Source organism: Coturnix japonica, chromosome 7 (genome assembly GCF_001577835.2).
Source record: "Coturnix japonica isolate 7356 chromosome 7, Coturnix japonica 2.1, whole genome shotgun sequence".
Classification (NCBI taxonomy): domain Eukaryota; kingdom Metazoa; phylum Chordata; class Aves; order Galliformes; family Phasianidae; genus Coturnix; species Coturnix japonica.
Genome location: NC_029522.1, coordinates 26,608,412 through 26,625,706, shown reverse-complemented (window position 1 = coordinate 26,625,706; position 17,295 = coordinate 26,608,412). Strand labels below are relative to the sequence as shown.

Here is a 17,295-nt window from a genome sequence, read left to right as displayed (position 1 = left end):
ACCTCAAACTTTCCCCACTAGCCTAAAAGTCAGTCTAGAATTTAGGACATGTCAGGCACCACACAGGCTCCTGTGCACTAAAATCCTAATTAGCAAGTTCTTTAACAGTATTGCTATAATAAGAACCATTTTTGCCATGTCAGCAAAAGTGAACATAAGGACACTGAAAAAAGACAACTGTCAGCCTCATAAGGCACTAGAAAGGGGTTTTGTGTGTGCATGTGCTCCCAGTATGAAAAATAAATAATAAAAAATTCACTTCTGTTAGAACAAATATAAATGTAATATTAAATGGCAGACAGGTATACTGTAGTTAAATGCTGAACATGTTAGTAATTAGTTGTGATATTATTTCTTCACTTTGGAGGTCAGGATATATTTATGACAGAAGAACAGAAGAAATATTATAATGCAATGAAAAAACTGGGATCCAAAAAACCACAAAAACCTATACCCAGGCCAGTGGTAAGAACTATTTGACTTTAATAGCACTAATATTAAATATTCATCTGGGAATATGATTTTAACCAAACAAGAGAAAGTTATATGTCTGGAAGTAAAAGATTTCTTTTGTTTTTCTTATAAGGTAAAATTTCTCTTTTTTTTAATTGAGTGAGAAGATCTTTCATATTTATTTTAAAAACAGACTCTGATACATGAAGTGTGGGATATAATAAGGTTAACATGATAAGTTTCACAATTCCCTGCCTAAACCCTAGAAAAGTACTATTAATTGGCTCATTTACTGGTCCTTGTTTACACTGGATAAACTTAGTGTCTTCCAGAGAACTTGTAGGAAGAGGGGATGTACATCCTACTGCTGTTGCAGACAGAAGGGTGCAGAAGATCTTGCAGGAACTTGCTTTCCCCTTTGACATTTCTAAAAGCAAATATGTTCTGAGTACAAGAAGTATTCTTTCTTTGTTTTTGCAGAACAAATTCCAAGGCATGGTCTTTGATTTTGTCACCAAACAAGTATTTGACATCAGCATCATGATACTTATCTGCCTTAATATGGTCACGATGATGGTAGAAACAGATGACCAGAGTAAGGAAATGGAAACAATTTTATCCCGGATTAACCTTGTGTTCATTATCCTTTTCACTGGAGAATTTGTCCTCAAACTGATTTCACTTCGCCATTACTACTTCACTATAGGCTGGAATATCTTTGATTTTGTGGTTGTGATTCTCTCCATAGTAGGTAAGAGCAATTCCCTTTCAAGAAAAAACTAGTGGACAGAAAAGAGAGCAGCTGTTTCAAGACTATGAATTTTTCTGTTTTCTATACAATTTGATTGATCTTTATACTTTATAGCATATAATATGTTAAATGTTGCATGTGAGATTTTTATTACACTTATTAGAATCAGTTACCATCTTTAACATCAAAGGACATGAAAGATCTATTTTGCACGTGAAATTAGTACATACACATTTATAAGTGTTTATTGGTATATGCTAACCACAGATTAGCCTTCATTAGTAGAACTGAAGAATATATGAAGGGGGAAGTATTTTTAATTGCTTTTTCTATCTAAGGTCTTGGAGAACATTTAGATTTCTGCCAGTGAGAGGTTATTTTCTTTCCCATGTGTAGATTAGTCATATGAAAAAATAGTCTCAAAGACTTCCCAATAAAGCAGAGAGAAGTTTTGCTAAATAGAGTGCAGATCCTCAGGTGAAAAAAAAGAAAAAAAAAAAAAAAGAAACATTAATTTGCATAAATTAAGCCAATATTTTTCTTTCATAAAAGAAAGCAGTAGGCTCCTCATCAAGATCTAACCATGTCTCTAAGAGAAACTTCTCTTTCTGGCCTTTTTAGAACAAACTGGAACTCAGACAGACACTAAACTACCTTGTCATAAAACAATTTCTTTCTTACACTTATTTCCCTTCTTAGATGTCATATCAATATAAGGAATACACAGTACTATTATAATTCTTTTAAATAAAAAGTAAAAACTTGTATGATGTTTTGCAATAACTAACTTTTCTAGGAATTCTGACATCACCTTACATTTCTGAAAATAAAAAAGCAGAGACTCCCTATACTGATTTTTTTCAAGACAGCAAGAAATAAATATTTCCATAATTAGTGAATGAATAAATTAAAATGTTATTTTATGCACTTTTTTTTTTTTTTCTCTTCTCTAGGTATGTTCTTAGCTGAGATGATTGAGAAGTATTTTGTGTCCCCTACTTTGTTCCGAGTCATCCGACTTGCCAGAATAGGTCGCATCCTGCGTCTCATTAAAGGTGCAAAGGGAATCCGCACTCTGCTTTTTGCTCTGATGATGTCTCTTCCTGCTTTGTTCAACATTGGCCTGCTGCTCTTCTTGGTCATGTTTATCTATGCGATATTTGGCATGTCCAACTTTGCCTACGTTAAGAGGGAAGTTGGGATTGATGACATGTTCAACTTTGAAACATTTGGCAACAGCATGATCTGCCTATTTCAAATTACCACATCTGCTGGCTGGGATGGTTTGCTAGCCCCAATACTTAACAGCGGGGAGCCGGACTGTGACCCTCATAAAGATCATCCAGGGAGCTCTGTTAAAGGTGACTGTGGCAACCCTTCAGTTGGGATTTTCTTCTTTGTCAGCTACATCATCATATCCTTTCTGGTGGTGGTGAACATGTACATTGCTGTCATTCTGGAGAACTTCAGTGTTGCAACTGAAGAAAGTGCTGAGCCCTTGAGTGAGGATGACTTTGAGATGTTCTATGAAGTCTGGGAGAAGTTTGATCCAGATGCAACACAATTCATAGAATATAGTAAACTATCTGATTTTGCAGCTGCTCTGGATCCTCCTCTTAATATACCAAAACCAAACAAGATCCAGCTGATTGCAATGGATCTGCCCATGGTAAGCGGTGACAGAATTCACTGCCTTGACATCTTGTTTGCTTTTACCAAACGAGTGTTAGGGGAAAGCGGAGAGATGGATGCCCTCAGAGTACAGATGGAAGATCGTTTTATGGCAGCCAATCCTTCTAAAGTCTCCTATGAACCAATCACAACCACATTAAGACGGAAACAGGAGGAGGTCTCTGCTCTCATTATTCAGCGTGCTTATAGGCGTTACCTTTTAAAGCAAAAGGTTAAAAAAGTATCTAGTATATATAACAAAAATAAAAACAAAGAAGGAGATGTGGAAGTTATAAAAGAGACAATTATTGATAAACTAAATGGGAACTCCACTCCAGAGAAAACAGATGAGAGCTCCTCTACAACTTCCCCACCATCCTATGACAGTGTAACAAAGCCGGATAAAGAAAAAATTGAGAAGGACAAAGCAGAAAAGAACTACAAAGGTAAAAATGTCAGGGAAAATAAAAAATAAAGATGTAAGAATTCTGCTTGTGGGACAGCTTGTTTACAGTCTTTGAGAATGAAGCATCAACTGGACTCCTGCAGGAGATTTATGCCAAACTGACAGTTTTTACATATATGTGTGCGTGCGCGCGTGTGTGTGTGCATAAATATACATTATATATATACTTAAGGTCAGTGCCTATAACAAAACAGTAAACCTTCATCATCAAACTGTGACTCTGTGAACCAGAGTAACAAACCTGACAAGAGGTTACTGTTTTCACTACAGCTGACACTGCTAAGGATGAGGGATAACATGGCTCCACAGAGAACAGGGAGCTTGAAATACGTGCAAAGCTATAGTTTTTTGTGTTTCACATACTGCAAAACATGTAGAACAGTACTTCTATTCACTGTTTGTAATTCAATGGCTACATCTGTCCTATTTTTACAAAACTGGTATTAGCGTATCATTTTTTAATTCACTGGTTGTTTACTATTATCCGTGACTATTTTTGTAAATGGGTTTTATGTTGGGGAAAGAGGTATGAGGACCAAGTGTTCTACTCTCAGATTCTCTATTATGTACAGATGCAAGTGATTTGCATAGGCATGTTACGCTTATCAGTCATGCCCAAATAAAAATATGACATTGCACAAAGCTACAGATTTTAAGAACTTCCATGTTTTAGAGTTGCTTTTTAACTTGAGGCATCCTGACTACATGTGAGGATGCATCTAGATTATGTACATCCAGATTAATGTGCCTGGAAAGTCTCCTCTAATTTAGAGGAATTTGCAATGACTTATTTTTATGCAAATCATTAAGCATTAACAAGTTCTTGAGTGAAAATATTCACAACTAAAAAGAATATTGTATGGTTTCTACACTTGAAAAAATAGCTTCACCAAAATATACCTGGGAGTTCTTTTTTTTTTTCTTACCTTTTCTTTTTTTTTTTTTAAACAGTTTTTAAGCTTTTTTTCCTAGATTATGATTTAGTTATTCTGTTCTCTCATTAAGACCAACATCCAATAAATATCTTTGGCTATGTATATACTAACAGCATACTGCAGTGCAGAGTTGAGCATAGAACTAAATGGCTTTGCCACATTGAATTGCATCAGATACGTACCACAGTGTGGGTAATTTGCAAAAGCTCAACAGAACATTTTGTATTCTGTGTCATTATAGATAGTTCGGAGCATAACTGATGCATGTCAATGCTTTCGCTGCTGTATCTTGCTCCTTCCACTGCCTCCAATGTAGGAAGCCATATGTCAGTGGTGAATTGAATAAAGTTGTCCAACCAGACCTCATTCTTTCAAATCATTAAGCAATAGTTTGCAGCTATTGATGAGCTTCTTTAGTTTTGCATTTTAAATTTGAAGTGGCTACTATATTGTGTAGAATCAGACTGTACAGGCCATATTTCAAACTGTTTAGCCTGTTGAAAATGTGGTTAGCATATATAAATACTGTAAAGAAATACCATTTGGCAACAGTTTTGTATATAAGAAGACTGTCTTTAAGTTTAGATCACTGTTTCTTATATTTCTTTCCTCAGTCATTCAGTTTACTTTCTAACCACAGTAATTTCAAACTGGAATCATACCATAAGAAGTAATTGTAGACTATCATGTTTTAATATTATATTTGCATATATTTCATTGTGAAGTAAATTGTGTAAATTTGGAACCCAGCTTATTGTTTCAAAATAGTTATAGCTGGTACATGGACATAGCAAGGAAAGTACTAGGGAAATGTGTGAATTACCAGTGCTGATCACATCAGAAGTTCCAAGATAGTCTCGGTGTTCATGAAATCCTTGCTATTTTGCAGTATCTGTTTACATAGACTATTCTTATTCTTTTTGAATCACACTGCACTAGACCTCTACAAATAGGACCCACAATATTTCTTAAGAATAAAATGGCACATTTGTATAATCAAGGACAGCAGGACACTTTGCGTTTCATACACAAGCTAACATTAAATGTATGATATTTCTTTTACAAATGCTTTTGACTTGTAATGTGTTGGTGAAATGCATGCAGGAAATTGTTATCATAAAACAAAAATATAACAAATGAGCCAAAAAATAAAGATTTCATTTTTTATTGTATTTATCTCTGTTCTTTTGTTGAACAACAAAAGATAAAATGAAATGAAATGGTTGTTTTGATGTTTTTCAAGGTCAAAACAATATAGTACATTAAAAGGCAATATTATGAATTTAAAAGTAAAAATTAACAGTAAGAATATTCATAAACTTAGAGTCTCTTACAGAACTCTGCAAGACTGCTGTGCTCTACCTCATTACAAAACTCTTTATGCAGGAGGCCATTGACAGTGCTTTCAGCCAGAACTAGCGGCAATGGCTTAGAGTCTTGCTTCAGTCTGGAATGAAAGACAGCTTGCTTTGCAGGTATGTCCTCCTAATTACCCTGCACTTCGTCTGTGACCTCTTCCTGTCCATATTTTCTTTTTCCACAGAAATCAATAGACAGATCGTATATTTTAAATCTCATATCACACACTCCTATGTTTTCAGAGCATTTGACCAGAAAAAAAAAAAAAAAAATCACTCAAAAGAACCTGCGTGCTACTAGGCCATACAGCAGCATAGGTCATTCCAACCAAATATAGCTTTATATTCCTACCACATTGAGGTTATGGTCCACTTCACAGTTTCCAGTTAGCAAAGAAGGATTCCTTTTGGCTAGCAAAATACATACAGTTGTATGACTGTACCAGCCCTTGTCCATGAACAGCTGAATTTTAAGGTGTACAACTGCAGACATAATGCCTTCCGCTATGTATTAAACCTTTTACCTGTCAAAATGACAATATTAGTAATACTGACAGTAAAGCCTGGTCATTCCTGTAGTGTATGCTGATTACTTGCTCTTTTTTTTAATGAGTTTTTAAATTAAAAAATTTCCACATGGATGCCCAGAAAGGAGACACATCTTTATGCAGTACAATGAGAATTAATTCATAGGACAGCACAGCTCATTGCTGTTCCCAAGCTAGTGTTCCCAGAAGTCTTAGTGCCTCACACAAGCTAATGCAGCAGTACTAACATGTGCACTGTCATAAAAGAGTAATGAGCTTGCAGAATTAATTGAAGCTAATTCAACACTGAAGTATTATCAAAGGAAGAAAGTGAAGGGCGCAGCGGCAAAAAAAGGTATTGTGAAACGAACTCATCAATTAATGGAAGCTGTGAACACTCAGTATTTCTTAGAAGTCATTATGAGTTGCATGCAGTATTGTATTTGTCTAAGATATGTATATTAACCAATCATTCAAAAAGTAAAATTATGTTGGGCAGCAATAAAGCCCTTGCTCAGAGGGCTTATTTCCAGAACGGTATGTTATGCTATTATTAACACTATATGAATAATTATAATTGTGTGAATATATTTCAACTGAAGACCTCGGCTCTCTTTAAAGTGCAATTTATTGCAAATATTTTGTTCATCTCTTTAGTTCTTCTAGAGAGATTTCCTTGAAAAATTACAAGGAAATATGAGCAGGAACAAAAATCACTTAACTAACAGGAAAAATCCATAATTAAAGCATGTTTTCATTGCTCACTATTTCCTGCCTGAGAAATGTTTGCTTATCCATTTAGAGAACAGAAATAACACCATGTGACCAAGGCAGAAAGCCACAGAAATAATTTAGTATAAACAGACAAAGCAAATAGTAACCACAGTTCATTAGCCAGATTACTAAGTTGGTTATAATGGATGTTTTCTGAAAGTCCATGATTAGTTCATGTGCAATTTAACAAGAAAAGATAAGGAGGACGGTCAAGTACTTTGATCTGTTTCCACTAAACACCACAGAGCAGAGATGCATTCTGTCTCTATAATGCAATGCACACTCTCCATCACTTTACAAATTAAATACTTCACCCTCATAGAAGAAAATATGCTGCAATATGAGCCTCAGCTGAGCTAGGAAAATAAATTGTGCTGTAGTAACCTAAGTAAACTGAAGCCAATTACCATTTCTCAAGAGGGGAGACAAATCACATGCATCTCTACAGCAAGTGCTATGTTTGATGCGTATAAGAAAAGACGTATCATGAACAATTTATAGCAGTAAAGCAGGCATCCGTTCCCAAGCATTCTGCACTTCAAGTACATTTCCTGTATAATAAAAGCCATGCAATGTTTTTCTCATAACCTACATTTAGAAAGAAGGGAAAAAACAGTATTATCCCTGAAAGATGTTCTTGGTTCTTATCAGAAATACATATTTAAAAATATATATAAAAAATCAACTAGCCCTTATATGGACCATGGCATTCCTGCCTTAATTTTTGTTTTAAATTAAAACATCAACCTCTCACAAGAAAGTCAATATCAATTCTAAAACTCTTACAGCCTGTGCATGGACTGCAAACATGTACATGCTACTCCACCAGTCTCCAAATGTAAAAGCATGGCATTTGCTATCAGAAGATATGCCACAGGTATGTGCTTAGAGCAAAATAAAAGCAAAGTACAGCCTTAATGAGTGAAACTGGCCATCCTTAGTCAAAGTGGGTCATGCTGTTTTTCCCCTCAGCCTAGTGCTGTGATTGATACCCAGTTCAGCAAACAACAACAACAAAAAAAAGCATTTTAGCAATATACCATATAAGTGTATCAATATTCAAAGATAACCCGCACAATTCCTAATTATTTCATACAAAAACTCTAAGTGGTTGCATTATGAGGTGTGGGTTTTTTTTTCCCCCAAAAAATAGAACTGACAGACACAAAAATTTACACTTATTACCATTTTTCTCATTTCTGTTACAGGGGAATGACAGTGACATATCCAGTTTTATGACTCTGTAGGAAGCACAGTGTATACACTTCAGAGATCCCAGCTCTGATCTAAGGAAATTGATTGACCTAGAAAAAATTAACAGCTTCTTGTCTCTACTGAGCACTGAAGGCCTCATTCTACCTCTTCATGCAAATAAGAGAAAGATGAGAAGCATGTGAAAGCATGCAGTGAAAAAGCTATATAAATTCCCTTTTAACCTATATCAAATGAAACAGAAGCACAAAAAGATACAAAAGAAAAAAGGGATGGTAGCTTTAATTGGCAGTCAGATCTTAACATGTGGGATGCATATCATAGGTTACATTTATTCTTTGGATGGGATTTTGCTGTTTGCAACTCCAGGCATCAGGGAACAGCACATTCTTTTAAAACTCTGAAAGTGACAGGGGACAGAACTGGCATAGCATATGCTACTTTCATGAACGTATACTGTGTAGAAAGGATGTTACTAACATCTCCCATCTGCACCAGGCACATCCTTAATTCATGTGTTGCAGAGTTTTTGGAGAAACGAGGACAAGCAATTTTTACTTTACCGTTAGTATCTTCACATAATAGTGCAGTATTTTAACCCCTAGTCTGTATTTTTAAATGCTGAATTTACACATATTTACAGTTACATATGTTAGATACAAGGACCTGTAACTGCTCCATTTAGCATGCTGTCTCCCTTCCTGAATGACAAATGGTTCATCCAATTTATGCAGTGGCAAACAAGGACAAGCAACATCGGTATTTTAACTTACCTGCCCAGTTATCCCTACCCAGGCCCCTCTGTGTTTCTGATACATCCAGTGAAAACTTTCAAGTTGCCAAGGTAAGCTGTATGAGTTTCAACAGGGTCAAGTGTCAGGTCCTACATTTTAGTCACAACAACCCCAGGCAACCTACAAGCTTGGAAATTAGTGGCTGCAAAGCCACCTGACACAGTGACCTTGGTGTACTGATGGACAGTCAGCTGAATATGAGCCAGCAATGTGCCCAGGTGGCCAAGAAGGCCAAAGGCATCCTGGCTTCTATCAGAAATGGTGTAGTGAACAGAAGTAACCCTGCCCCTGTACCCAGCACTGGTGAGGCCTCACCTCAAGTACTATGTTCAGTTTTGGGCTCTTCAGTACAGAAAGGACATTGAGGTGCTAAAGAGGTCCAAAGAAGGCAACAGGGCTGGTGAAGGGCTTGGAGAATATGCCTTATGAGGAGAGATCAAAGAAACTGGGGCTGCCTAATCTGCGAAAAGGGAGGCTGAGGGGAGACCTTACTGTTCTCTTCTAAAGGTGCTTACAGCAAAAGCAGGGTTGGTCTCTTCTCACTAGTGACAGGACAAGGGGAAATGGCCTTAAGATGTGACAGGGTAAGTTTAGGCTTGATATCAGGAAAAATTTCTTTACAGAAAGGGTTGTTAAGCACTGGAATAGGCTCCGCAGGGAGGAGTCACTATCCCCGAATGTGTTTAAAAACCTTTTGGATGTGGTGCACAGGGACATGATTTAGTGGAGAGCTGTTTGAGTTAGGGTAGTATGGTTAGGTTGCAGTTGAACTTGATGATCCTTAAGGTCCTTTCCAACCTGAGCAGTTCTATGATTCTAAGTCCCAAATGAGGACACCATGCAACCCACAACTTTCCATATACACGGGAATGTATAGGATGCTAAGAGCCTTAAGGGGCAGTTCAGTGAACAGCTTTATAGACGAATTCTCAGTTCCCAGACCCAGCATCATTGTAGCTATTTGCATACTGTGAACTAAGTTCAGCTGGTACCTTACATTTCTTAATGACTGATATACAAATAAAAGTCCTAAAATGCAGCAGGTACCTAAAGTCTAATGCTTCCCATTCTTTTAGCAGTCTTAGAATACTTGCTAGGTATGTTTTCTAGGTAGACAGTTCATGATACTAAATTGTAAATGAAGCAAGCAAAGCAACTAGGCAACCGAGCAAGTAGCTTTTCAAAGTGATTTTGCAAGCCTGTATTTCCTGTTCTAGCAATTCTAATACAAGCACTGTATGTATACACAAAAATGCTGTATGCTGTACTTTAGTTAGAATATATAATTGACAGTTTTGGAAGAGGAAGCAGGTTGCCAGCATGGCTGCTCCAATTCATTATTCTGCAGAATTTGCCAAGCAGAAGCTAAAGATTGTAAATATTTCACACTAAAATGATATTTCTTTTTCTAGGTCACTGCTACTTTCTGTTCCTGAATCCTGAGGAGCAAGCTGCAGACTGGAGGAACTGCTGCATGTGGAGTACAAGGTGAGCAATCGCCTGCAACTTTCTGCAGTGCTGGAAATACATGCACAGTCCCTTAGGAAGCCAAGATCCAGGTGGCAACATTCACTCACCACAGGGACTTTGTGAAAAAAAATTTAGGGGAGTACTAACCAGATGCTTTTCTTCCATTTAGCCAGTTCTCTCTAATTAATTCTCTATTAAAAAGTCAGGTTTTCTTCCCATCCTTAAATCACGTGAACAACAACAACAAATAACCAACATTCCTTCTGAACCACATAGCTAGCTTTCATTTTGTTTGCTTTGTCTCTTCAGGGCTGACAGTTCTTTATTACTTTTCAGTCTGTACTATTTAGCTCTTTATAGCCACATGCTTAATTGTTCCAGCAGCAGAGAATGTTACCTGTAATGCTGCAAAGGTTGCAGTGCTAGCAGTAGGCAGAGTGACACTGAAGTGACAAGAAGCATGTTACAGTGCCAGCTCCAGCTGCCTTCTCAGCCCATCTCAGAAGTTCAAAAAAAAGCCTTACCAGGTGATGCCACAGAAGAGGAGTGTAAAATCATAGAATCACAGAATGGCTTGAGTTGGAAGGGAAGTTAAAGATCATCTAGTTCCAACCCTCTGTCATGGGCAGGGCTGCCACCCACTAGGTCAGGAAGGAAGTTACAGAGCTGAAGGATTTTACCTATTTATTCTCATTAACATTTCCCACCTTAGCACGTCTACTCTTTGTCCAGAGATATGCTTACAACCACAGAGCCCTTTCATCCCACTTAGGCCACTGCACTAGCTGCTGCCCATTAAACTGCTATCACCTCAGCACACATATCTACGCTTCTGAAGTGCCTCACTGGGAAGTCCAGTGGTAAACATAATGCAGAAGCTCAGGCTGTGAGAATAACAATCCTTTCATCTTTCCGATCCACACAATGACTTTAAATGCTAAATGTGAGCAGCTGCTGCACGCTGTCTGCAGTGATATATTTGCTCTGACTGCTGCATTTAGGGAGCGCATGCTCACGTGACAGGGTAGGCACATAACCTAGTGCAAGCCATACAAAAGACCCAACAGCCAGGAGTCCATCTCACTGCCCTTCCCCACTATCATCTTACCAGAGCCCCCTGGGGACTGTGTGTCGGCATGGTGACAGGACATCACCACCTGCCTGCAGTGAGACAAGCAGCCAGAATGCAGAGCTTTGTTCTGCTGCTGCTGCTGAGGAAGGCCACACATTGTCGGCCTGATTCTAGCAGAAACCAAAGAAAACAGTTTTCAAAGTGTAAAATATCTGAAGAAAGTTCCAGATTATATTAATAATTCTTATGAGAATGAATCCACAAAACTAACAGTGGCTTGGAAATTTAAAAGAATGAAATTTTCAAGTTGTTCAAAATGGATTTTTGAGTACAAAAAATCGTAAAAGGGATGCTGCACATCCAAGCAGCCTAAAATGCAGGCATAGTAAACACAGATTTTACAGAGAGCTGCAATCATTGTTACATATTGCTTTTATTCCAGTACAAATGCTTGCAATGTATGGGATGCTGTTTATCTGCAGTTAAACCAATCCAGACTGCAATATTTTGGCAGCTTAGACTCCAAAGAGCAGCTGACCAAAAATCACAAAGAAACTGGCTAAACTATTGTCATGGTGCCACTTAGGAAAGGAAAGAAGAAAACAATGTAAATAATGTAAATAAGTAGGCCAAATGCTTCCCAACACAGATAGGAAACAGCCTTAACAGAAGAGGAGCAGAGAAACTCCACCTTCTTATACCAGATATCTAGCATTTATCTCATGAAATGTGCACGCTGTGAAAGATAGCAGCACCTAACACCTATAAAATGTGGGTCCACATCCCTACTTTGCCTGACCTCACACTGGCAAGACGGCAAGCATCTCCCTCCTCTTTTCATCCCAGCATACCAGGTTTCCTTAGGAAAAAGCAGTAGGCTGGTAGAGGTTGCCAGTGTTCAACTGGCCACCTGAAAAGTGTGTGTGAAGGGTAAGAACAACTGACTTCTCTCTGCCTTGTGGTTTAGAGTTATCTCCATATGCATATTTCCCAGAGGTTGTGCTGATAAATTGGGTTGGTTCTCCAGTTTCCTACATGGAAATGAGCTACTGAACTAGGGATCCTAAAGATTCATCCAAGTTTTCTGGCTTTCCCATCAGCATGGGAGGTTTTCTTCAGCACAGAAGACAGGGTGGAAGTTGTTCTTCTATCTTTACATAAAAAGTAAAAAACTTTTTGATTTGTCTTCCAAATAGTTAGTAAACAAAGTTTTGATGACATTAGGAAGAATGGAAAGAGTGGTTTCAGTGCTCAGATACATTATTAGTTCAGTTCTAACTAGACCTTACCACGAAAGAGTAGTGAGATGCCCATGTACTCTGTTTATAGGCACTCTCCAACACATGCCATTCAAAGCCAGATAGAGGCTTTTTAGCATAAATAAAATATCACGATTTCATGTCTAAAAACAGAATTCAGCAAATGTTGAAGGTCACATGTTAATCTGCCATCTTGTGGGCATATACTACAGTACACCACGTTTTAGTATCTACCACACAATTTACTACTGATAAATTAGTATCTCATTTTTGTATACTGTCTGTGTAATAAGACCAGACAATAAAAGATTTCTTAATGAAAGATATGCAACACACAGAACCTGGACAGCCTGCAAGAACAGTAGAAAATTGTCACATATATAGAATCTTCAGAACTAAAAGACATTAACTCTTCAGCAAACATAACAGCAGATCAGACAGTTCATTTTGTTTCGAACTATCAGATCTACAGGCCAAGTACCACAATGTATTTTCAAGCAAGCAAAAACACAGAGGTTAAATAAACTGATTCCATATGAAAATAGCACATGATTATGGGCTAAGCAGATTTACATACTAATAAGTCTTTCACAAGTTTTAAGTTTAGTAATAACTTATGACATATTTGTAATGCACTACGAATTGAATATATTTGTCTCTACCTAAAAGCCAAGTCATTAAAAAAACAAACAAACAAACAAACAGAAAAGTAAGCAAACATACAGTAACTGTAGCTGGTTAGTCTACCCTTAATGTCACTTCTGCTATGTATTATGTTTTGTACCCAAGCTATCAAGACCAATATATTAACAAGCCATACCACGTAAGATACTGGTTTCATACATTAGTCACAATATTTAGCTACTGTGTTAAAACGGAAATTAAAAATGCTTTGAGAAAGCAAGTAAAAACCCAGAACATCTGCAATCATTTTCAGGATCAGCGTAACCACTTTGTCTAAATACTAAATTTAAAACAACTGGTGAACTGTTACAATCCTGATTATCTGTCACCCTCTTGAAAGGGTTAATTTATCTTTTAAGTAACGAAAGAGCAACATTTCATAGAATCACAAATGCTTTGAGTTGGAAGGCACCATTAAGACCGTCATCTAATTCCAACCCCTCTGCTATAGGCGTAACACATCCTACTAGACCAGGTTGTTCAAGGCTAGACTAGCTTTGAATGCCTCAAGTGAAGGATCATCTAGAACCAATTTGGGCAACCTCTTCCCGTGTCTCACCATGCTCACAGTAATGAATTTCTTCCAGCATCAAAACAATAGCACTTCAGCTGGAAGTAAAAACCAAGATGGTTCACATGGTTATCTAGCCCCAAAAACACAGACATTCTGCAAATTGAAGCAGCAGTTAGTATTAATGTACAATGCATAATACAGTATGTTATTAATAATTAAGCACCTTGATTTCAAACTACTTCAAGGGTCTGTGTGACACACATGCAAAATACATATTCTCTAAATTAAGTCAGATGTATTAAAAGATGCCATCAAGAACATCTCTGCCAGAACAATAAAATAAAACTAAATCCACAAGGCTGTAATGTTGAATAGGGTACCAGCAAAATAATAATAATAATAATAAAATTTAAAAAAGCATACAAGATAGGAAAAGATGCTTCAGATAAATGAACTATAAGCCTCCTCTAAAGAAAATACTTTCAAAATTGCATTACAATAGCATTTCTCAGGGATATCACATTTACTTAGTTACAAATTGAGGAAACTTAACTACACTGTTCACTAAAGATATGCTCTGTTTTATTTTCCTTCTAAACTCAAATTCCAGGGACAGAATTTTAAGGTCAAGCTAAGCTATTTCTGGTTTTCCAATTGACTGTAGGTGAAAGGTATTCTTGTTTCCCTCAGGCTACAAATTAACTACCACTTCCCTAAATAAATGATCACCTTGGAACCTCTTGTCTGCTTACAGTCCCTCCCACATTCACCTTTGCTCCACCTGAACAAACCATCTCCTTAATCATATAAGCTGGTTATTCTGAGTTGTCCTCAATTCTGAAGTTTGCCATTTCCATCTTTCGTGTGACTAAGTGCTGCAGTGCCAACACAACTGTTCCAAGGAAAGGTATCACCTGTATCTACAAATCCAACCTAGTATCTGGTAGGTAATACATACACCATCAATATCACCAAAACTTCTCTATACTTGTTTTAAACTATCAGAATAAAATAGAGATATCACTCTGCTTTACATTTTCTACCCAGCTTCTTTTGTATTTCTACTGAACTTACTGAGGTTACTGAACTGAGATTTGAGCATACAAGGATAAAGGATATCACTGATTAAAACACTGATAAAATGCTTGCAAGGGTTAAATGTTGTTTTAATCCATGGACAGTTGAGTCACATGACTAATATTGAATGTGCTCATTGCCTCAAGCTTTAAGCTTTTCTTTGTAAAGTGTCTTGATCTGTAAAGAAGTGATGAATAAAATAACTAAGAAACATCCTTTCTTCCCACATGGTGAAGTGGAGCACAGGAGGGAAATTAAGTTTCAGCATGCAAAAGCACAATGTAAAACATGTAGTAGAATAAAAGAGCCCAGTCTACAAAGGAAAGGGAAAGCAATGGCTTTAAAAATAAAATAAAATAAAATAAAATAAAATAAAATAAAATAAAATAAAATAAAATAAAATAAATAAAATTATTTACCTACACTATTACATGGAAATACTGAAAATTTCTTGTGAGAACAGAAGGACACTTTTCAGTTTCAAAGTATTTCATTTTAAAGGAGACAGGTTGGTTTTTTTTGTTTGTTTGTTTGTTTTTAAAAGGTAGAGCTGTTTGCCATAAAGAAAACATTTTGTTGAAAGCTCAGTCACCCAGTGAAAAATAGAAGATTCTTAATCTGACCCATCTCTGCAAACTTTTTGTTATGATAAATAATTTTTAAGTGAAGCAATGTTTTAAATAACAAAGCCAATTTCTGTTCTTCCATTTTTGTTCTATCAACCTACTCATTAGTGGTAATGTTTTGAGTAAAAACCCCACACAGTTTATAAGAAAGTGAAGGAATTACTAAATAAATATCAAATTATAAAATATAATGTATTTACATAAATTTGTGTATTTCTATCAACTGCTGTCACAACACTGAATGTGATTTCCATTGTCTCCATGCAACCACGTGTAATGCCAGCACTACACCACTTCCATTCATAATTTTGACTAATTTAAGTAAGGTTATACAGTGGAAACAAGAACTGCTAGCCTGTTTACACATAACTTCAATAAACAGAACTGAAGGGACATGGTATGACTAACATGAGGCAAGGGAAGGAAACACTTATGTCTTCATGATTCATATGAATCTCATGGTTGAAAAGATGATATGAAGTTATCGCGCATGATCTTGTTCCTTTCACAGTGACCAGTCCTGGGAAAAGTCATCCTACTAAGGCAACTAGATCAGTTAAATAGTGTTTTACTTTCACCCCATTGGTCACATTTATGATGAAGAATCTCCTTAGAAATTATTCAGAGTCCAAGAGTTCAAGTAAATCCAAGCAAGTAAAAAAAAATAGGATTATAATTGTTGAACAAATAAGAAAAAATCAGCTGGATGCAATAAAGATATCCTAGCTTTCTAATTTATTTATTTTAGATGATCACTCTGCAGTATAGCAAGCACAGTTTGTGCATAAACAAGATGACCTAGTTTTCAGCATCTGCAAGTCTTGCTTCAAGCTTGTTTGTTACTTGAAAAAGGCAATTAAAAATTAAACAACTGTGATAGAATAAACTCTTATTTTCCTTGAATTTCTGTGAAGAAAACACTTAGGCATTAGCTAATACTCAATGCAATGACAGACTAGAATTCAAACTAACAATGGATAATTAACAGTAGCATTCTCTGAGAGCAGAACAAATCACAGATACTAAAATGTATATGGATACACACAAGAACACAAGAGGTAAACATTTCAGGAGACTAGGTTGGGCAATTCTTTTCAAAGCATAAATCATAAGGGAAGTGTAATTTCACAGAGCATCCTTCAAGTATGAAATTTTTCAAGTCTGAACAAAGTGACCCGTATATCTTAGTATAGAACCCATTAAAAATCCAGACATATAATAGAGTAACTCAACTTGCAACAAAGAAACACTTCACTTAAAAGTAGACTTAAAACTCCAGTAAGCATTATACTGGTAAACTTTTTCCAGTGTTCTATTTTTAATTTATTTCACACTTGCATGTTTTACCTTGATACTGACATCTGTTATTATTTAACTATGCATTTCAGGATGGATTTCCTATTATTTATTGAATGTGGTATTTATTACAAGCTGAAAAATGATACACATAAAACACAAAACGTTCACTAAAGAGCTTATAAACCAGGCAAATGCAAGAAAAACTGACAAAGGGCAACACAAAACACAGCACCTGTTTCCCACAGAAACTAAAGAACCAAAGTATTTTATACTATGTCCTGAAAGACACTAGAAGTCAAAGGAGTCAGGACTCAGTGTATGTTATCTTAGCAAGCTATCCTGAATAAGTCCAC

The 17,295-nt window shown here is 36.5% G+C and overlaps 1 protein-coding gene across 1 annotated transcript in view; it reads left to right on the top strand.

Moving 5' to 3' along the window:
• Nucleotides 1-5,448, top strand: part of LOC107317008 (sodium channel protein type 2 subunit alpha-like) — a 69,168-nt gene extending 63,720 nt beyond the window's left edge. Inside the window, exons 28-30 of the mRNA XM_032445798.1 lie at nucleotides 361-465; nucleotides 934-1,204; nucleotides 2,158-5,448. Of these exons, the coding sequence (XP_032301689.1) occupies nucleotides 361-465; nucleotides 934-1,204; nucleotides 2,158-3,350 (1,569 nt within the window). The 3' untranslated portion in view covers nucleotides 3,351-5,448. The remainder of the gene's footprint in view (nucleotides 1-360; nucleotides 466-933; nucleotides 1,205-2,157) is intronic.
• Nucleotides 5,449-17,295: the final 11,847 nt, after the last annotated feature.